General features: G+C 52.2%; 2 protein-coding genes across 6 annotated transcripts; both read right to left on the bottom strand.

Annotated features, from left to right (window-relative positions):
• Positions 1-682: 682 nt before the first annotated feature.
• Positions 683-7539, bottom strand: LOC102952014 (zinc finger protein 764). Of its 2 annotated transcripts, XR_006212339.1 has the most exons (4): positions 7208-7539; positions 6942-7055; positions 3070-6206; positions 683-849 (listed from the first exon to the last, which is right to left on the bottom strand). XR_006212339.1 is itself a non-coding variant. In XM_042971287.1 (3 exons), the coding sequence occupies exons 1-3, from the start codon at positions 7401-7403 to the stop codon at positions 5293-5295; spliced, it is 1224 nt and encodes a 407-aa protein (XP_042827221.1). In that variant the 5' UTR covers positions 7404-7539; the 3' UTR covers positions 3055-5292. The 2 variants fall into 2 exon arrangements, 1 of the variants encoding a protein (XP_042827221.1); XM_042971287.1 differs by lacking the exon at positions 683-849 and having other exon boundaries at positions 3055-6206.
• A 679-nt stretch (positions 7540-8218) lies between these two features.
• Positions 8219-20619, bottom strand: LOC122234555 (zinc finger protein 688-like). Of its 4 annotated transcripts, none has more exons than XM_042971288.1 (4): positions 19914-20619; positions 19487-19600; positions 18209-18725; positions 8219-11173 (listed from the first exon to the last, which is right to left on the bottom strand). In XM_042971288.1, the coding sequence occupies exons 1-4, from the start codon at positions 20107-20109 to the stop codon at positions 11104-11106; spliced, it is 897 nt and encodes a 298-aa protein (XP_042827222.1). In that variant the 5' UTR covers positions 20110-20619; the 3' UTR covers positions 8219-11103. The 4 variants fall into 4 exon arrangements, with proteins under 4 accessions (XP_042827222.1, XP_042827225.1, XP_042827224.1 ...); XM_042971291.1 differs by lacking the exon at positions 19914-20619 and adding an exon at positions 19767-19882; XM_042971290.1 differs by lacking the exon at positions 19487-19600.
• Between the last annotated feature and the right edge of the window lie 920 nt (positions 20620-21539).

The following is a 21539-nucleotide window of genomic DNA, read 5'->3' as shown; positions in this document are numbered from 1 at the left end:
CCTCCTCCCTCTACACCAACTGCTAGGCACTAATGGTCGCCAGGGAACGCGAGGCACCTTTCTGATTGGGTGGAGGGGGCGCAGGCTGGCTCCACCTACCCCCGCGGCCAGAAGCGCCAGCGGGCTGAGTGGGAGGCGCTTGGCGTCTGCCTTAGAGTCGGGCGTATGCTTTCAGAACTTTTCCCGCCCCTATTTACCTTTCATTCCGTCTCGCCTTTTTGAAGAAAGCCAGGGACCTGGAGACACACAACCTTCCTACCCCGGTCTCCCGCATACTTCCTTTCCCAGCACTTTCCTTTCTCCCACACGTTTCTGGTGCTGAAAGGGCCAGTTGGCGGATCCTCCCGCAGAAAGGAGGCGGCTTTCTTTTCTATCACCTGCTTCTCCCTTCCACCTTCCCTGAAGTGGGATCCTTAGTCCCTAGTTCCTGGATTTTCTCACAGGGAGACAGGGATCCTATGGGAGTTACTTCCACGTGAGGGTGATGGAGTTCAGGAGAAGGAGAGAACCATCTGGCCTTTAAGGGAGCTAAGAACTCTCCAGTCCTGTCTGACTTGGGATAGAAGCTTGTAGAGGAAGGGAACCTGAGGAACACTGCCCTACGTGCAGCTCTGAATCAAGGAAAAAGTGACTCTGGAAAGACAACTTCATAGGATCCAATGCTTGTCCCTTTTTTTTTTTTTCTCTCACCCTTGCTGCTGAAACTATTTTGGTAGTGTTCTTGACAGTTGATGAGCCAAATTCTCCCTGTATGCATGATCAGGAGCCATGATTGTGTTTTCTTGTTGCCTTCTCAGACAAATGAAGGGAAGAAAGTGGTTAGGAGGAAAGATGGCATCTTCTATTCTCCTGAAAGAGATGAGAACAAGAATCTGGAGAATTCCAAGCGGTAAAAGCCTAGAGAAAGCAGGCTTACAAGCAGAATCACAATTATCTTCCTAGAAATAAAGCAGGAGTAGTTTCCCCTCCAGAGGAACAGCTTCCACCTCCACACCTATCCTAAAGCCTTTGGCAAGGATGGCTCACACCGCCCAGCACTAGATGGTCCACGTGGGCAGAATACAGTACTCACGCACTCACACAAATGAGAACAAGTCTCCTTCATTAGACGCTTTTTCTCTGACCGCCAAGCTGCTTACCCACCAGAAAATTTACACAGGAGAGCAGCTGTTCCCTGCAAAGTGTGTGGCGAGGCCTCCAGCCACAGCTCTGAAGTGGTGCCATCGCCTATACTCTCCACAAGCCCCACGTGTAGCAGGAGTCAGGCCAGGGCTTCAGGCTCCTCTGGCACCATAGCATTTCCCCGTGGAAATTCAGTCTTACTAGTGCCTAGAGTGAAAGAGTGGCTGACTTCCTGGTAGGCTCCTCCAGTACCAGTCCTATCCACGCAATGGACCTTTGAGAAGCAACCAGCCATAGCAGTGAGAGGCTCTAAGCACAGGGAATCCTCTGATGCAGGTTCCAACTTGACCCAGCACCAACTAATCCAAGGCAGGAGTCCCCTGACCTTATTCTATCACTGTGCCCTGGTGAGGAAGAGCTGTGTGTGTGTCCTGAATTGGGGGGGTTGGGGGGGGGGGGTGGGCACCTTGTCCACAGCATCATCCCTGGTGTGCAGCAGCACTGGGGCAGAGCTATTGACTGTGCGGCCAAGGCTTATGGTCCAGCCAACTTAGCCAACACCCGAGCAAAGTTTCTCAGTGTGAGGGGGCTTCTGCGTGAACTGTCATTTCCCTGCATGCAACAGACAAGCCCTCTAAGAGGCCTTCTGTCAGATGCTACAAGAGATGCCCCTGTATTTTCAAGATTTCAGGTCCCCAGGAAAAGCTCAGCCATGGCACAGGCCCCTTTGGGACAAACAAAGAAAATGGGAGTCTTTGTGTATGGCTAGGTCATCCTCTGACCTGACACATTTTGCAAAATTAAGAGCAGCTAGAAAGTAATGTTTTGCTCAGCGCATCATTACCAGGCATAAGATTCCATCCCAGGAGATTCTGATTCAATAGGCCAGAGACAGAACCCAGGAAGCTAGCTACATTTTAAAGTTACTGCATGGGATTCTGTGGCAGAAAGGCCTTATTTTGAAAAAATTCTGGCATAGAGGCGCCTGGATGGCTAAGTTAAGCGTCCAACTTTGGCTCAGGTCATGATCTCACAGTTCACAAATTCAAGCCCTGTGTTAGACTGTGTGCTGATAGCTCAGAGCCTGGAGCCTGCTTTGGATTCTGTCTCCTCACCTCTTTACCCTCCCCCACTTGCACTCCCATCTCTCTCAAAAAATAAATAAACATTAAAAAAAACTGCCCTAGAGCAGGTTTTTGCTTCTTTGGCTTATAAACATCTTTGCACATCCTGTTCCTAGAAAGATGCACATAAACATTCAAAACTGTTTAGGGGTCTTTAAAAGTTCAAGTCAATACTTGTCCTTATTTTACATGCCTTGGACAAGCTAGGAATGGGTCACGTGGTCATGACCTCAACCTTTCACTCTAGCTACGTGGATGGGGCTCATTTTGTCCAGTGCAGACAAGCATCTCTCCTGATGCACCAGGAAGCCCTAGGAAAACTGTCTTCCTGGCTTAAATTGTTCAGGCTCTGAGCCTCAAAGACCTGTGGTAGCAGAGAGAAAAGGGAGCTCCATCCCTGGTGGCGGTATCCATGCCAAGAAATGAGGAGCTGAGAACAGAGTGAGGCTGAGCCATAAGTTATTTCATTACACTAAAAAATTGATTAGGACCGCCTGGGTGGCTCAGTTGGTTAGTTAGCTGACTTCAGCTCAGGTCATGATCTCGCGGTCCGTGAGTTCGAGCCCCGCGTCAGGCTCTGTGCTGACAGCTCCGAGCCTGGAGCCTGCTTTAAATTCTGTGTCTCCCTCTCTCTCTGCTCCTCCCCTGCTTGTGCTGTCTCTGTCTCTCAAAAATAAATAAATGTTTTTTAAAAAAATTTTTTAATTAAATGGTGGAACGTTGGGTCACAAAGGCAGGAAGCAGAGGAGCTGGGTCTGGTTTTGGGCCCCTAAGCAAGCCTTGCAAACTTCAAAGCACTCAGAGAAAGTAGTAATTATGGTACCTTTAATTGGTAAGCTGCGGGCAGGGTCCAGATCTGGCTTTGAAGCTGAGCTGACAACTGGTGTTGCAGGCTGGGCTTTCCCCAGGCAGTGCTGAGGGTTTAGGCAAGGGAAGGGTTGTACACTGGCTTCTCTAGGGAATTAAAAGCTGATACAAATGTAGCTCCTGTTGCCAAGGTGCTCTTTTCACTTCACGTCCCCCTTGTGACAAGGTGGCGCATGAGCCAATCTTCCCAGTAAAATTTAGGGTAAGTCAGGTCTTGGTAGGGTCCGATTCGAAGATTAAGTTGGAATCAAGTCAGTTGATTACTTCACCTGAACAGTGTCTTTTCACCAAATTTTCTACCTCTTCCTTTACAACAAATCTGGTTTCTTCCTAACGTAGGCCAGACACGACTGGGGCTGAGTTGGGTGAAGAAAGCAAGTGCATACAGGCTAGCAGAAGACACAAGACCCTGGTATTACTCCTTGAGGTGAAGGTGAAGGGTCATCCTGGCCAGAGGCAGGAACGGGTCCGCTCCTGGCTGGCTGCTTCATCACCTGGGCAAGGCTGGACTTGACCACAGAGGAACTGGTAGTAGGTGGATATTGGAGTCACAGGTGATACAGCTTGGGAATAAAGATGAGCACGGGTCCCTTGGCTGCTAATCCCACATGTTCCTGGCCTGACCCCTTTGTTTGTGATGGGCAGTACTTAAAAAGGAGAAGAGGCAAGCTTTGCTTCTGTTTGCCCTGGAACTCTCATCTTGGGCTGGTTTCTCTCTTGCCTTGCTCTGCTATGTGTGTTTTGTCAGTCATCTTGTGCCTGGGCTTCACCGATACTGGGTTCCTCTGTCCCTAGTCCAGGTCATTGCTTAGAGCCATTATAGGGAGTGAGCAGATGCCTCCAGAACCTTGGCTGAGACACTGGCAAGGAACTCAGGAGTGCTGTGGTCAAGACAGCTGTAGACCAAGAACCCTGGAATATCACTCTGTATGTGACCTTGGACAGGTTGTTTGGCCTCCCCCAGTCTCAGAGTCCCCAGATGAAAAAAGGATGGAAAAGCCAAGATCCCTTCCAGTTCAAAAAGATGACGAGGCCCTCCTCGCTGGCTCGAGGGTGGCTTAAAGCCTGAGCAAAAGGGCTCTCCCAGGGTGGCCCGAGAAAGACTGGAGGGTACATTCAGAGCCTTCCTCTTCAAACACAGGAACTGCCGGTCAGCTGAGAGTCATACCGTGGCCTGACAGAGATACCACTCGGTCTGGGGCAAAATATACAATCCTGACAGCCTCTTCCTGACTGGACTGTCCTTTCCAAGCAAGATGGTTCCTTCCTCAGGTGGTTATGAGGACAAAATGAGTTGAGGGACAAGACAGTACTTTGTAAATCAGAGAATGTGATACAGCAAACATCTGAAATAAAGCCTGCTTTTACTTCTCTCCTGCCACCCTTTCACATACATCCTACCTGAATCCCTGATTCAGGAGAACATGAATGCTGTGGACCGGTTTGCAAACTCAAATGACTAGAAGAAACCAAGAGGTCATGTAAAATGAGGGGGAAATGCCAGATAAAGAGGGCCTGCTTTACCCGGGGGCATGGACAAGTAATGACAAGTGCCAGCTGATGCTAGTCAGGAGGTGACATGGAGTGGTGGGCGTGCTGGACAGCTGCTCCTAGGCTCCTCCAATTGAGGTTTCGTGGGAGCGCAGGTCAAGTTGCCAAATCTTTGGATTTTTCAAAAGAGCCCAGAAACCTGAATTTTTGCGCGCAATATCCTTTTAAATCTTAACCAAGAATTTGGGACACTTGAAAATGCTGGTTGGGCCAAAAGTAATGTTTTAAATGTTGCTGCGAGCCAGATTCAGTACACGGCCATCAGTTTTTAAGCCCTGCAGTAAAAAGACAACGGGTAGAATAAAGTTCTCTTCTACCTCAATCCTCTTGACACGTCTAGGCTGAGAAACGGGTCTTTTCTTCCCCCACAGTGGATGTCTTGTGGAAGTGCTTACCTCAGCCCTAACTCAGCAAAGGGGGCTTCTAGAATCTGGGAGCAAGGTGTCAACAGATCAAGCTTGTGAAGGCCTAAGATAAGATGGTCCTCGTCCCCCAGGTCCACCTCTTGTCCAGAATTCTGTGACCTCCCTGGAGCTGCCACAGAGGTTCAAGCCCCTGAGCTAAGCCTGGGCCTCAGGCAATGCCTAGACCTTCACCCTTTGCCTTGCCATCTTACAGACCATCACCATCACCCACACTCCTGGAATATTTCCGGGTAGTGCTGGAAGCCCACAGGTGGGTCCAGCTCCCCTTGGCCAGGGGCCAAGGGCACAGGCAACCCGCTGGCACTCCGGCCCCTGTGCCCTCCAGCACCAGGCCTATGGACCCACTGGTGCTTGGCCATGGCTGACTTCTGGCCAAAGCACCTGCCACACTGAGGACAGGGGTAGGGGCGTTCACCACTGTGGGTACGCCGATGGGCTGCCATTTCGGAGCTCTGTCGGAAGCAGCGCCCACAGTCTGGGCATGGGTAGGGCTTCTCGCCCGTATGGGTGCGCACGTGGCGCCGAAGGTCTGACGCGTGGGCAAAGGCACGGCCACAGTCCGCGCAGGGGAAGGGAGTCTCGCCACTGTGGACCCGCTGGTGCTGGTAGAGGGCAGAGCTCTGGCTAAAGCAGCGGCCGCAGTCGGCACAGCGGTAGGGCTTCTCGCCTGTGTGGACCCGAAGGTGAGTGGTGAGGGCAGAGCGCTGGGTGAAGGCCCGGCCACAGTCTAGGCAGCGGTGGGGCCGCTCCCCACGGTGGATGGCCCGGTGCTTGCTCAGAGAGGAGGCCTGGCTAAAACCCTTGCCGCAGTCAGGGCAGCAGAAGGGCTTCTCACCCGTGTGGGTGTACAGGTGCTCCACCAGGGTAGAGCGCCAGGCAAAACTCTTCCCACACATGTAGCAGCCATGACGCTGGTCTGCCCTCGGGACAGGGGGATGGGCACAGAGTGGGGGGCGACCCCGGCGAGGTGCCTTGGATGGCTGCTCCAAGCCATAAGGGAGCCCAGCAGAAGGGTGTTTCACAGTCGTCAGCCCAGCAGGCCGAGCTTCCGCAGAGAGGATCTTCTCTAGTGCCTCAGTCCCTTCTCTTTGTCCTTTCTCTTCCTTGTTTCTGGAATCTGCCGGGAGGTAAGGGGAGAGAGAGCTCAGACTCTGGCTTGTCCTGGTCCTTAAAGCCAAACCCCAAATGGTGACAGAGAAGCCTCTTAGATACAGAGCCACCTTCTGGACCCACCGCTGCTGCCTCTGGGACTCGGCTCAGTACAGGCGGGGAAGCTCAGAGTGACACCTTTTCCTGAGCTGCAGAGGACAGAAAAGACGCAGAGACAAAAACGGAAGGAACAGGGCACCGTACATTCTACCTCAGAGTTAGGGAAATGGGGGAGGGGAGGACATTTTTGCTGGATCACGGAGGAGGAGTGGATGTTTAAGGATGCTGTCCAGGCAGCAGGAACAGTACAAGAGAGGGATGAATGTGGCTGGCATTGACAAGTACACAGGGACAGGATACGGTGCAAGGATGAACTGCAGAAAGAAAACAGTGGAAGCCAAGAGAATGGAGATGCCACAAAAATATAACCAAAAGAAAGAAAACTGAAACACAAGGCGGCAGAGAAGCTGGAGGGTAGGAAAATGGCAGGAGGGATGATGTGAAGCTCAAAAGAGCTTAGGGACCAACAAGTGGTGAGGGGCACAGATTCGCTGGAGAGGCCTAGGCAGAGGCCGGCATGGTAACCTCAGCTGGGAAAGCAATTCAGGGAAGAAAATGAGGAGCAGGGTAGGTGTTGGCACAGGGGAGCAGGATGGGTCAGGCCCAGAGGAGGTCCCAGGAGACGCAGAACCCAATACTTCACCTGTGTCTGCCGTCGTCAGACCCTCTCCCACCTCCGGATCCCGGGCATCCGGGCCCCACAGGTCGGCCTCTTCCTCCACCCAGGAGATGAGGGCTGGCTTGGTGCCTCGGAACCCTGGGGGAGGAGAATGCAAACCCCACGCTGCCGGGAGGCCCTCCCCCTGCGGTCCCGACTTCCCGGACCTAGGGCCTCCCACTGCCCGAGCCGGCCCGGAGGCCGGGCGGGGTGGGCGGGGAGGTGGCCCAGGCGAGCAGGCGGGGCCTCACCGAGCGCGCCCAGGTGGCCGTAGGTCTCCCGCATCACGTCCCGGTACAGGGCCCGCTGTGCGGGCCGCAGACACCCCCACTCCTCCGGGGAGAAGTACACGGCCACGTCCGCGAAGCACACGGCGCCCGGCCTCCTCCGCTCGCGCCCGGCCGCGTCCGGTTCCCCCACGGGAAGCGGGGCCGGAGGCGGCGCCATGGAAAGTGCCGGGCCGGGGGCCGGGGAGCCTCCCGCGCCAGAAGCAGCCTCCGGGCCGGGGTGCGGGCCGGAAGGCCGGGAGCGCGGCAGCCGGCCCCTCGAGGGCCCACCCCGCTGGCCAACGACCAAGAGCTGCCAGCCGAAGGGACACAGACCATCAGAAAGAAATGGCGGCAACGCGCCGCGCGAACGTTGCTCCTACGCAACCGTGCCCAGATGACGCCTCCCCCGGGGTCTCCAGGTGGCTTTGTCCTCGAGCCCTCAGCCAAAATGGCCGCGACGGCTACAAATGCCGGTAAGGGCGGCCCGCTCCGCCCGGCCCACGGAGGGGCGGCGGGCCACCACTGCCCCGCATCGGTTCCCGCACCCGTCACGCCGGGAGGCGCCGTCTCAGCCCCGCCAGGGTTTGCAGAAGGCACGGGCGCGGCGGGAGGTCCGGCCTGACCCCGCCCGCTCTGCCTTTGTGAATTCCACGTTCCTAAATGGGTTTCCACCCGTCACTGGATGACAGCAGCCTTTTCCGAATGTTGAAAGGAGAAAAATGTAGTGGGGTAAAAGAGAACCTTCTCTACTGGACGCTTGTTGGAGCCTGATGTTCTGGGAGCTTCTATTTCAGGAGATGGTGGGGGCAGCTGGGGGAGAGTAGGATAGGGTCTGTAAAAGGTCAGAAGGACCCGCTTTCTGCAAGCTTACTCTCCCCCACTTGCCCTGCAGGAGGCCTCTCTAACGTCTGTTTACCTCTAGCTCGAGCCTGGCTCATAAACTCCTCATCACAGAGCCTCCTGCCGCCCTTGCCCTGCGTGAATGTCCCACTAACTAGCACCTTGGACTAGTCACGGCTGCAACTGAACTCATCCCTTTGGTCCTCCAGCCTGCTCCTCTTGGGGTCTTTATCACAGCAAACGGCACCAACTCTCTCCATCATTTCTACCTTGAACCCCCCTCCCTCCACACATTTAATTGACAGCTTACTCTGTGTCCCTACTTGCCTTCATAAATACCCTTCCCTAAGAAGACTTGATCATTTTCCTTTGGTCAGCTAAATCACAGCATTTCACACACCTCATGGGAATGCACTTCCCTTCAGCAGGTCTGGGGTCTAGTCTGGAGCTTTTCTCTGCTTGCCTCCTTCCAGAGGCCTCCCTGAGCCTTGCGCCCAACACCTTGTATCTGGTGGACACGTCTCCCCACATCGGAGGAGCTGGGCAAGTAGAGTTGATCACAGCAGAAAAGGGGAAAAGGAAAAGACAAAAAGCCTGGAAAAGGTAAGCATGCAGATTTGCCCAGGGACTCGACTGAGCTGTAGTTCCTCCTAGCCTCTCACACCACTGAAGGACATAAGAAAGAAAAACAGATTTCCATAAGACTAATGGGGTTTTCTCATCTGTCAGTGCCCACTCCTCATGGTGGTGCCTCTCACACGCAGGCCTAGAAGAGCTCTGGGAGTGCTGAAAACCCACAGAGGGGTCTGGATGCTCCTGAGGAAGAACCCAGGGCAGGATTCACACCCATGTCAGCCCCTGAGGTCCATGGCACCAGGCCGGGGTCTCCTGGTGGTTCTCTGACTAAAGTGCCTCCCACACTGGAGACAGGAATAAAACAACTTGCCTGTGTGAGTCAGCAGGGAGCATGAAAGGTACTAGCTATGGCAGAAGGAGTGGCCACACTAACTGCAGGCACAGAGTCCCTCTCCAGGTGAAAGGTCATGCCAAATCATGCCTGCACTTGGTGTAGGGTGCTGTGTGAGTAGCAGACACTGAGGCTGGGTGTAGAGTTGGGGCTTGGGAAAGGCCTGGCTACATACAGGCACCCTTGGCCACAAGCTCGAAGCCAAGCTAGTGTCTCTCACCCCAGGGGCTCATGACATCTCCCAAATAGACTCCTTCTGCTGACCCCTTCCAAATGTATCATTTTTCTGAGTGGCTGTTGTGAAACACAGTAGATTCAAACTCTACTCAACCTTCACAACTGCAGATGGGTACCTAGCCCCTGGAAGCACCCACCTAGACTGTGTTGGTCACAATCGAGAGAGTCACAAGTCAGGGCCATTTCTACTTTGAAACCAACCCGAAGAGATACCCTCATCCAGAGGAGCAGCTGTTACAAGGTACAGGCACCTGGGGACAAAAAGGTGAACGGCCTCCATCCTAAGCTTTAATTCAGACACTGCCACTGTCAGAGTTTGGATGATTCATACTGTGACCTGGCCATGGGACCACTGGATGCCACAGTCAATTGAGAAAGAGAAGGTCAAGACTCCAGTCTCCAGTGGGTAATCATAAATTCAGGTCAGCAAAAAGTAGTAAGGAACATGTAGATGGTGTTTCTTGTTCAACAAAACATGTTCCCTTCCAGCTGGAACTGAGACATTGCCCCCACCTCTCATCCTTCTTTCTCTCTGGCATCCTCTTGGGGATCCTGAGCATCTAAACCCCACAGCTGGGCCTCCTGCTCCCCCCAGGAGATGAGGACTGGTTTGGAGTCTGAGAGTCCTGGGGAAGAACCCAAAGCACTCAAGAAACAACTCATTATTTAAAGAAAACATATTGGGCATCTCTTGTGTGGCAGGCATTGTTCTAGATGTTCTGGGTGTTGGAGACGTTGGTGAACCAAGATAAGATTCCTGCTCTAAGTTTACACTAAGCTCTAAATTTAAACTAAGGGAGAGCGATGTCACCTATCAGCTATGGGGACGCAGTAGGGGGACCTTCAGGCAGAGCTACAGAGCTAAAAAGCTGCAGTTGAGTCTTCCTACATGAGACAGAAGAGCTCACAAAAGATGTTGCATTAGGGTCATCTAGTTAGATGTCTGTCCTCCAAAACACAGATTTCATGTAGCTGGAACCCATGGGATCATTCGCCTGTAGGGAGAGATTGGGTTTGAATTGGAAGAGGAGATTAGCATGCCACGGGCCTTCACGCTATGGTACACAGGTTCTGAACTTTTTGCGTAAGTCCTGGGGAGCCACTGGAGGTGTCGGGTAGAAGAGGATCAGTTATAAGTTTCAGGCCGATCTGGCGGGGATCACGGGAAACGAACCCAACCTAGGGGAGAAGTGGGGGCGAGTCTGGCACCCAGACTTACGCACCTCACCCGCCCCCTTCCCTTGAGATGCGGGACGACCAGACCTCACGGAGCGCACCCAAGTAGGTGTAGGTCTCCCGCATCACGTTCCGGCACACGGCCGTCGGCACGGGCCAGAGAGATCCCCATTCCTCGGGGAAGAAGTACGCTGCCACCTTCACGAAGTTCGCAACCCTCGGCCTTTTCTCCCCTTCTCCTTCCTGACCGGCCTTAGCGGGCACCTCAGCAGGGCGCCGGGAACTGGGCCAAGGACGGAGTCGGGGTCCCCACCCCCACCCCCCAAGGAGAGACGCCCGGGATTCCGCCTCCGGGGAGCTGGGCTCTTCCGGGCCTAGGCGGCCGGAAGTAGCCTCGGCGGGGCCGCTCTAGGACGGCGAGAAACGGTCCGTTACGCGAACTTGGTGGTCCCAGGTCCGAGAAAATAAAGGCGCCCTCAGAAAAGATGGTGGCACTCCAGCGTCTTCCAATTTTAGAGCGAAGCATTTAATAGCGTCATTATGGGTCTGGTGGTAATAACCTGGTGTATTCCGCCCTCGAGTTGTCTTCTGCTGTTCCGCCAGCTCTCTTGGGAGGCCCTCTTGCCCATAGTTAAGATGGCCGTGGCCGCTTCGGCGTCTATGCTCCCGTTTGGCGAGGCAAAGGGGAAGAGGCTCCGGTGCGTGAGCGCCGGCGGCGGCCCGGGGTCCTACGGAGGGAAAGGGGGCCAGGACTAAGGGCTGCCGGCCTGGTGACCTTCTCTCAATCCGGGTCAGAGGGCCCATTCCGGTCTTACAAGAAAGATTATGTTTAGCAAGTTAGTTCATTGCTCAAAAATATTTTTTTCATTTGCAAGGTACAGCATGATATTCTGTGACGCCTCCTCACCGTTTCTTAAATGCCTCCAGATATAGCCTGTCTGTGGTATTTCCATACATTTGCTAGGTCTTTTTTTTTTTTTATTAAAATTTTTTTATTAAAATTTTATTAAATTTTATATATATATAAAAATATATAATATATATATATATTTTATATATATATATATAAATATATAATATATATAATATATATATAATATATATATAAAATATATAAATTAAAATTTATTAAAATTTTTTTTATTAAAATTTAATTAAAAAATTAAAAAAATTTTTTTAATGTTTTAATTTATTTTTGAGAGAGAGCGCGAGCAAGCAGGGGAGGGGCAGAGAGAGAGGGAGACACAGAATCCGAAGCAGGCTCCAGGCTCGGAGCTGTCAGCACAGAGCCCAACACGGGGCTGGAACCCATGAAACGTGGGATCATTACCTGAGCCGAAGTCGGTCGCTTAACCGACTGAACCACCCAGGCGCCCCCATTTGCTGTGTCTTTAACGGAGGACACTGGGCCAGATGCCTCTGGATGCCTTAGAATTCAGCTATTTGACTGAAGAGGAAACAAACCTAGTTGTTCCCAAGGTCAGGCAACCCGTTAGTGACTCCAGGTCTTGAGACTCCTACTAAATTCGAGCCTCTTCCACCATCTCGCCCTGCTTCCTCCAGGCCTGTTCCAGAAAAGCAGCTGAAGACTTTGAATGTACTGACCCCTGCTGACCTACTGAAAATGAACAGCATTCTCCATTTAAGTGATGACTGTATAAAAAGTAGATGAGTTACTGAAAGACATGGCTCAACTGTTGTTTTTTAAATTTTTAAATATTTTTATTTATTTTTGAGACAGAGACAGAGCATGAGCAGGGGAGGGGCAGAGAGAGAGACAGGGAGACACAGAAGCTGAAGCAGGCTCCAGGCTCTAGGTTCTGGGCTGTCAGCACAGAGCCTGATGGGGGGGGGCTCGAACTCGCGGACTGTGAGATCATGACCTGAGCTGAAGTCGACCCCCCAGGCGCCCCTCAACTGTTTTGATACTCCAGTTGAAGGTGCTCCCGGATTTCCCAAGCCCAGGCTCCTCTAAGAGAACAATGGCAGCCTGTACAGGGGCTGCAGTGGGTTCTGTGATAACGACTAAGACATCAATAATGTTACTTTGATCATTTACTGTATGCCAGACTGTTCTAAGTGCTTCCTCCGGTTAACTCATTTAACCCTTACAATCCCTCAAAGATAAGTGCCCTTCTGGATCAGGAAGCTGAGGCCCGAGGGGTGACCTTGCCCCAGGCCACACAGCTAGTAAGTGGTGAAGCCAGGATTCAAACCCAGGCAGCCTAACTCCAGAACTCATGTTGTAATGCCTCAAACAATTGAACGTACAACCTCAGCAACCAGAGAGAGGTAGGGTTTCAAGCCAGGTGACCAAGATGCAGTTGTAATGCGAGGTGGTTAGGAGGGCAGAAGAGCTGTTTCTGGTCGCATGTACAATTCCATACTGTCATATAAATGTAAAGAGAAAAAAAATGACAGGTTCTGGTAAGTATTGAAAGTAAGTAAAAGGGTTGTATTTAAGGGTCATGTCAGGGCAAAAAATATATATGTGTGTCATTCAGGTGTTTAGGAGGTATGTGAAATTGCTCTGGAGGAAGGGTGACAGGCTTCCCAAAAGGCACTCTGTTGCAGCTGTCACCAGTGGGCTCCTCTTGCTTAGGCCCTTGATGGTTTGGGCCTGGGTCACCTGGCTGGTCTCTGGGCTTCCAGCTTTTGCCTGTCCCATCCATCTGACACTGCAGCCTGGTGTAGTGAAAAGAGCAGGCTCACCCACTGAGAAATCGAGAGCTTTGGGTTCCAAGCCTACCTCTGCCCCTAATTCAACTGTGTGATCTTAAATAAGGTCTTTAAGACCGGGCCTCAGCCTTTCTCAGAGCGTATTCTGTGGAACAGTATTTACAGGAGAGCTTCTGGAAAGAACAAGCATTCTTCCCCACACCCCTCCTCAGCAAAGAAACCTGTTCCACCCACAGCTTCCTAAACCCTGCTTAAACCTTTGGAACCAGCTCCCAAGCGCTCCCTTCCAGCTCTAAAATGCTGCAGTCCACCCTGTCGTCGCCCCCACCCCCCACCCCAGGGCCCCCCCCCAGGAACTGGCTCCTCCATTCCACCTCCTCACTCAGCCAAAACCTTATCATCATTCCAGGCTCCTCTGATGCCTCAGCCCCCACATCCAGCCCACAGACAGGTCCCGTCCTTTTAATTCTCAGTGGTTACCTCTGGTCCTTCTGCTACTCTCCATTTCCACTCTGCTTGTCCCACTGCAGCCCATTCTTAGGGCAGCCAGAATGGGTTTGCAAATCACATCACCTTGACACTCTACTTAAAATCTCCCAGTGGTGGGGCGCCTGGGCGGCTCAGTCAGTTAAGTGTCTGACTTCAGCTCAGGCCATGATCTACGGCTCGTGGGTTCCAGCCCCACGTAGGGCTCTGGGCTGACAGCTCAGAGCCTGGAGCCTGCTTCGGATTCTGTGTCTCCCTTTCTCTCTGCCCCTCCCCCCATCCTTCAAAAATAAACATTAAAAAAAAAAAAAAAAAACCTCCCAGTGGTTTCTATGAGGTCCCTAGAGCAGTCAAATTCATAGAGGAGGTGGAATGGTGGTTGCAGGAGCCTGGGGAAAGGAGTCGGGAGTCAGTGTTTAATGGGTACCGAGTTTCAGCTGGGGAAGATGGAAAAGTTCTAGAGAGGGATGGGATGGTGGTGATGGATGCACACAATGTAAATGTACTTAATGCCAGTAAACTGTACACTTAAAAATGTTTAAAATGGTAAAATGTGTTGGTGTATTTTTATCACAAGGCAAAAAAAAAAAAAAAAAAAGAAAGAAAAATCATAACCCAGTGGCTTCCCAATATATTTAGAATCAATCCAGACTTGGCACCGTGGCCAGCCAGAGTCCTGTGACCAACTCCCTTCCCCCTCCTCCAAGCTCACCTGTAATTCTTCTCCACTCAGTTCCTCCATCCAGCCACTAGTGTCCTTTCTGCACCTCACCCAAACTCATCCCTACCTCAGAGCATGGCGTCCGCTATTCCGTCTGTCTGGGAACCCCTGCCTGCCCCCGACTCCCAGCCTCTGAAACCCTGCGCTCCCCCACTCCCACATCCTGCCACTTGACCCCTTTCCCCTTGGTTCTTTCTCATCGTTTGGAACTCCGTTCAGAGGTCTCCTCTGTACCAAGGCCTGGCCTAAGTACCCATCTGCAACAGGCACTTTGAGCACATCTCTGTCTTAGTACCTTTGTAGTACTTATTATTTAGTCACAATACCTTGTCTTACTTAGGTACTGGCTTATCACTTGTCTCTCCCCACGCTTCTCAAAAGTAAGTTCCAAAATGGTTCCTATGTCTGTTTTCCCTGCAGTATCTTGCACACAGAATAGTGCCTAGTTCATGGCAAATGCTTACTATTTGTTACTTGTTAAATGGATACATGAGAAAGAAAGCAGACAGCACTCCCTCTGTGCCTTAAGCTGGCCTGGGCAACTCTGTGTTTGATACACTGTGCCTGGTTCTGCTCCTCCCTCCCTGGTGGGGCCTCTTCTCTCCAGCTTCCCTTTCTCTTTGACTCATCCCTCTCTAGGACTGGTCATCCCTTGGCCTCTACGCCTTCCCACTTGCTGGCTCCCTTGCTCCAGTTCTCCATGCTTGAACCCTCTGGGGCTTACTTGTTCATAGCTCATCTTGTCAGTCACCGAGCCATGCAGATTCTATGGCAGAAGCCTCTCCTGAGTATCTTTCTCCCCAATTCAAAAGTCAGCAAACCAGAGCAGCTGCAAGAAACAGTCTTGCTGGGGGCACCTGGGTGGCTCAGTCGGTTAAGCTTCTGACTCTGGGTTTCTACTCCAGTCAAGACCTCACAGTTAGTGGGATTGAGCACTGTGTCAGGCTCCGTGCTATATGGAGCCTGCTTGGGATTCTCTCTCACCCTCTCTGCCTCTCCCCTACTTGAAGTCTCTCTCTCTCAAAAATAAACCAACCTTAAAAAAAAAAAAAAAAAGGAAAAGAAAAAGTCTTTAGCCTGATCGCAGCTCTCGCTCACCTTTACCTGGGAGCAAATGCCGAACGGATTCCTAGTCCGGTCTCCTTACTCACGCTCCACACTGTTTTACAAAGACATCTTCAGACAGCACTAGTCAAATAGCCCTGCTCCTATTCAAGACCTTTCTATGGCTCCTGAGTGCCTACAGGGTAAACCCCAAGCCCTCCCGCTGGGATCTGTGACCTTCCCAGGTTACTGCAGGTGTCTTCTATGACTCTGTACCTGGTTCTTTACCTTTCACTCAGGTGGAGCCCCTGACCACTCCCTATACATGCCTCGTCTGGTTGATATCTTTCCTTTCCTTCAAGGCCAGTTTGAACCACCTCCTCCAGGAAACCTTCCTTGAATCAGAAGACCTGTCCAGGTCTCCTCCTTGCCCTCTTCACATACTATTTTGTATTGTTTTGGAATAACAATAACCACTGTTTATTAAACTCTAACGTGCCAGGTTCTCTTCTGTATTATCTCATTTAAAAATTTCTTTTCTTAATGTTTATTTCTTTTTGAGGGAGAGAGAGACAGAGCGTGAGCAGGGGAGGGGCAGAGAGAGGGGGAGACGCAGAATCCGAAGCAGGCTCCAGGCTCCGAGCTGTCAGCACAGAGCCTGAAGCAGGGCCCTTACTCACATGCTGTGAGATCATGACCTGAGCCAAAGTCAGACGCTTAACCGACTGAGCCACCCAAGGGCCCCTGTACCCTCTTATTTAATCCTTACACCACTCTTATGAGGTAGGTGCTTTTATTATCCAGGTTTCATGGATGAAGAAACTAAGGCACATGAGAGGCGGGGCAAGAAGTGACTTGCTAGAGACTGCACTGCTATAAAGCAAGTGAGTCAGGGGGCGCCTGGGTGGCTCAGTCGGTTAAGCCGCTGACTTCGGCTCGGGTCATGATCTCACAGTCTGTGAGTTCGAGCCCCGCATCGGGCTCTGTGCTGACAGCTCAGAGCCTGGAGCCTGTTTCAGATTCTGTGTCTCCCTCTCTCTGACCCTCCCCCGTTCATGCTCTGTCTCTGTCTCAAAAATAAATAAACATTAGAAAAAAAAAATTAAAAAAAAAAAGCAAGTGAGTCAGGGTCCGAACCCAGACAGTCTGACTCCAGAGACCATGCTCTTAACCTCTACTCCACACCGTGCCGATTTTTTATCCTTTCTATGAAACAAGGCTCCCTTTGCCTGAAAATCTCCCTCCCACGCACACCAATTCCTACTCTGCTCTATTTCTACTCTAATTCCTACTCATGTCATGGGAAGCACAACCATCTCCTCCAAGCTGCATTTCCTGGTGTATCACCAGCCAGGATGGGTTAGGTGGTGCCTCTGGGCTTCCTCCATCATAGCCCCAATCACTATCTTCCCACATGGAACTTGGGACCTGAATCCGAGTGAGTCTGAGTGTCCCTGGAGCCCAGCACAAAAACCCACAGAGGCCTTATAGGGTGTTTGCTGAATGAATGGGATCAGCCTACTTTATCCCAGAATTCCCTTACCACCTAGCAGTCTCCCACAGAAGCCACTCAACATATGGCCACTGAATGTTGATGGCACTTTCTAAGTGCAAGGTCACCGGCCTTGATGGGACTCTGTTTCCTGCTGAGACTCCCCCAGGAAGGCAGGGCTAGACCTCTGCCCAGGCCTCCTTTCTCACCTCAGCCACACCTGAGCCCCTGATCTGTTTTCTGTCCAGATAGGACTGCCCATTGAAAGTGGTAGATAGAAGCGCCCGAGTGGCTCAGTTGGTAAAGCATCCGACTCTTGATTTTAGCTCAGGTCATGATCTCACAGTTTGTGGGATCGAGCCCGGTGTCAGGCTCTGTGCTGACAGCATGGAGCCTGCTTGGGATTCTCTCTCTCTCTCTCTCTCTCTCTCTCCCTCTCTCCCTTTCTCTCTCTCTGCCCCTTTCCCGCTCGCTTGCTCGCGCTCTCTCAAAATAAATAAATAAGTTTTAAAAAGAAAAATAAAGTGGCAGATTTCTAGGCACTGTGTCAGTTTCCAGCTTTGCTGCCTTATAGCAGTGACGCTTTGAGAAAATCACTTTTTCTCTCAGAGCCTCAGTTTACTCATCTGCAAAATGTGGCTGCTGATATCCATGCCCTGCCTCTTTAGCAGGCTTCTTTACATTTTCCTTAAAATGCATAAAATATCAACAATAATTTGTTCTTCCCACAAATGTTTATTGCACAATTACTATGTTGTACATACTACCTTGTTAAAATTTCAGCCTTCACAGTAACCCTCTGAGGTAGATATTATGAATCTGTATTTTACAGGTGAGGGAGCTGAGGCTCAGGGATGGCATGTGACTTACCAGCTGTACCTGGGGACAAGTTGCAGAGACTAGATCCGTGCATCTGTGTTCTTTCCACCCACTTCACTTCCCAGACTCCCTGCTGCTGTCAATTAGCCAGGGCTTCGCCACCCCCTGGGGCCTCCCCAGGCCTTAGTCCCCTCAGCATTTGCTTCCTCTGTAGAGAAGCAGCAAGGGCTGGTTTCTGAGACCCCAGAAAGATCTCGGTGGCATGTGCTGCTGAGATGAACACTTTGAGAAACGTCTACCCTCTTCAGTTTTTTAGAAAGCCTGAGAGGGGAGTAGCATCAAGTTTAATCTATTTGAATCTTTACAGGCACTTTTCTTTTTACAAGTTTGAAAACTTGAGGGATCCTCGAGGGAAGCCCAAGGGATGAATTTCTGGTTCCCAAATCCCTGACTCGGGAGCCTCCCTGGGGGGCCCAGGCAGTCCAAGGTCAGGCTCCACCCCAGCCTGCTGGAGCAGCTCACCCGCACTCCTCAAAGATGTCCGGGTAGTGTCGGAACAGCACCGGCGGGTCCCGGTCCCCCCGCACCGGAGCCCGAGGCACAGCCCGAATCCCAGGTCTCCGACCGCGCCGCCCCCCAGAGCAGGAGCGATGGATCCACTGGTGGGCTTCCACAGCAAACTTCCTCTTGAAGCGCATGCCACACTCGGGGCAGGGGAAGGGCCGCTCCCCTGAGTGCATGCGCCGGTGGCTGACCAGCAGCGAGGGGTAGGTGAAGCGGCGGCCACAGTCTGCACACACGTGACGCCGCTGGCTGTCCTGAGTGTCCACGCCAGGCACCGGGACCGAGGGCTGCACACCTGTGCTCTGGTTCCAGGCAGCGTTGGTGGGTTGCTGTGCTCTTGCCGAAACCTTTCTTACGGTCCAGTCAGGGTTGTGTTTAACCAGCTCTTTAGAAGGCTCCTTCCCAGGAGTCTTTCTGGGTCCCTTGGCTCCTGGCCCTTCCTCTGTTGCCTCTTCCTTCTTGTTTGGGGTGCCTCCTGGGAAACAGGAATTAAGATACGTTTTAAAACACATTTGCTTCCACCGTCTCAGGTTATAGGATTCTTTTACTTAGGAAGTGTCAGAAAAGTACTGTCCAGCGATTAAAACGCAAGCTTTGAAGAGTGACTTATCTGGGCCTTGGTGTCTCAATGTAGCAAATGGGATTCAAAGGTTTCTTTACTTCACATGGTCTCCGGGAGGATTAAATCAGTAGAAGCATGTTTGGCATTTAGTAAATGCTCAAGAAAACAGTAGCTATCACTGTTGTGTTTTCTCAATTTTTTTTTGTAGGGTAAGACTTTTACAGACGAGGAAACATTTGCACAAGAGCATTCAGCTAGGGGATGGTGATGGGGGGGAAACCAAGTTGTTGATTACTGGGCATTTTCTCTTGTACCACTTTGCCTTGCTTGAGGAATGTGAAAGGCAGACCTGAAGCCGCTTCCATTCCTAGGGGTTTTTAATTGTTCTTGAAAAGGGAAGAATGGCTGGTGTTTTCTCCAAGTGGGACCTAGAAACCAGAGTCTTGGACTTGGGCTCCTACTTCTCCTACTCTGGTCCTAACGTGACTACTGTCCCAAGTTCTGAAAACTTTGTACCAGGTCTGTCTTCTTTCCTCCTTAATATCCAACATTGGCAGTCTCTTTAATTCCTTTAGGGACGCTGGCAGTGGGGATTCAAAAGAAAATTCTGTGAAACAGGAAGCCCTGGAGCGCCAAGGGGGGGGGGGGGGGGGGGACTTGGGACAATCCCTCACCTCTCAGAGCTCCTCCCAGGCTTTCCCCCTCCTCAGGATCCTGGGCGGCGGGACTCCAAGCCTCACTCTCCTGTTCCATCCAAGAGATGAGGGCTGGTTTGGGGCCTGGGAATCCTGGGAGAGAACAGGGATCACAGTGCTGGCCTGAGAGGCTGTCCTGGGAAGATGGCATCCCCCTGCCAGGGTAAGGGCACCTCCTCAGAACTTATGCTCAAGCTGGACAAGTTCTGCAACGCTCCTGCTTGAAGGAAGCGGATGCGGGATGGAAGCACTCCCTAACCTGAAGCCCTGGGAATGGAGGTGGCTGTGGTGCTGTTGGTGGAATAGTGCGGGATTAGAGCTCACAATCCTCTCGGTCCTCACGTCATCTCCCCTGTGAACCCCAGTGAAGGAGGAGGTGGGGGGGTATTCTGACCCGGGGCCTCACCGAGCGCGCCCAGGTGGCCGTAGGTCTCCCGCATCACGTCCCGGTACAGGGCCCTCTGCGCGGGCCGCAGACACCCCCACTCCTCCGGGGAGAAGTACACGGCCACGTCCGCGAAGCTCACGGCCCCAGGCTTCTTACAACCAACCCCGGTCTCCCCCGGTCTCAGCGCCAGGAGCGGGGCCGGGGGCGGCGCCATGGGGCCTCCCGGCCCCGAGCAGCGGCCGCCCTGACCCCCAGGCCACTGCCTCCCCGCGCGCGGCCTCAGCTTTCGTCGTCCACAGGAAGGGCTCCGGAGGCCGGGGCCCCGCCCAGCCTTAGCGTCCGGACGCAGTCGAGGGCACCGAGGTAGCAGGGACTGGCTGCTAGGGATTCGGGGGGGTGTGATGGGGACAAACAAAACCCCTCGGTGTTTATTCACTTCATGGCAGCTTGGATTTAGACAGCCGGGTTAAGAGACCCGGAAGGTGTCTTCAGAAAATATGGCGACATCCTGGCTCCAGTTGTCTCTGGATTCTTTAAGGGCGCCATTCTTTGATCATACCAAACATGGCGCCTATCTGGCTTCTCCGGCCTCAGCGGCCACTTGCCCTCAACCACAATGGCCGCTGCAGGTGGGGTGGGAGAGGAGATAGGCGGGACGGGGCGGAATGGGAACTGGGTAGAGGTGGGCTGAGGGGCGGAGCCTTCCTGCCTTCAAGAAGGATGGACGGACCGTGGCTTCCAGCACCGCTCTTTGCCTGCACTGCCAGGCGGCCGGTGATTGGTTCCAAGAGCAGGAAGAGGCCGCACCGCCCGGCCGGCCGGGCGAGTGGAGCGTTGGAAAGCGCCCCTCGTTCGGCTGGCTGTGGAACCTCCGGCGGCCCTCGGCCCGTGTGGAGCTGCGCATTGTGTCCTCGACGTTGTCCCTCCTCGCCTTCCCGCGGCAGGATCTGGAATCCGGTCCCCAGCCCCAGAGACGCAAATGCTCTGGCCAAGCCCTGGGGTACAGCCGAGGTAGAAACCAGGTACACGTTTACCGTTGGGACCACGGCTGTGGATCGCGCCCGACTCCTTGCATCGCGGGACGGCTGTCAGTCTCTGGACTGGAGCTTAGGGGGAGAACTTGGTTGGTGAGGTTGGAATCGGAATGGGGACATTTTTAATTACATTTTAATTTTTTCCAAATTAACTAATAGTCATGGTTTTTAAAAAGTAATGCAAAGGTTTTTAATGAAAAAGGCAGCTCCCCTACCCTTTTCACTCTGTTCCCTAAAGACCACTTTGAACTCTTTTGTTAATTTGAATTATATTGTACATAAAGTAAAACGCACAGCTCTTCAATGTAAAATTCGCTGAGTCTTGACAAATGCATACAACCGTGTTAACCATCACTCAAAACAAAATATACATCTTAGATGTCACCCCTGAATGTCTCCTTGTACACACTTTCCAGTCATTACACAATTTTTGATTGTGGTAAAATACACATAACAAAAATTAATTTTATACCTTAAAATTCAATAGCATTTAGTACATTAATAATATGCAAACATTATCACTACTTTCATCACCCTTAAAGGAAACCCCCAACCCTTTGAGCAGCCACTCCTCATTCTCCCCTTCCTCCATCCCATGGTAATCACGAAC

This window comes from Panthera tigris, chromosome E3, assembly GCF_018350195.1.
Source record: "Panthera tigris isolate Pti1 chromosome E3, P.tigris_Pti1_mat1.1, whole genome shotgun sequence".
Taxonomy (NCBI): Eukaryota; Metazoa; Chordata; class Mammalia; order Carnivora; family Felidae; genus Panthera; species Panthera tigris.
The sequence above is the reverse complement of the archived record's forward strand: the minus strand, read 5'-3'. Positions and strand labels throughout refer to the sequence as shown.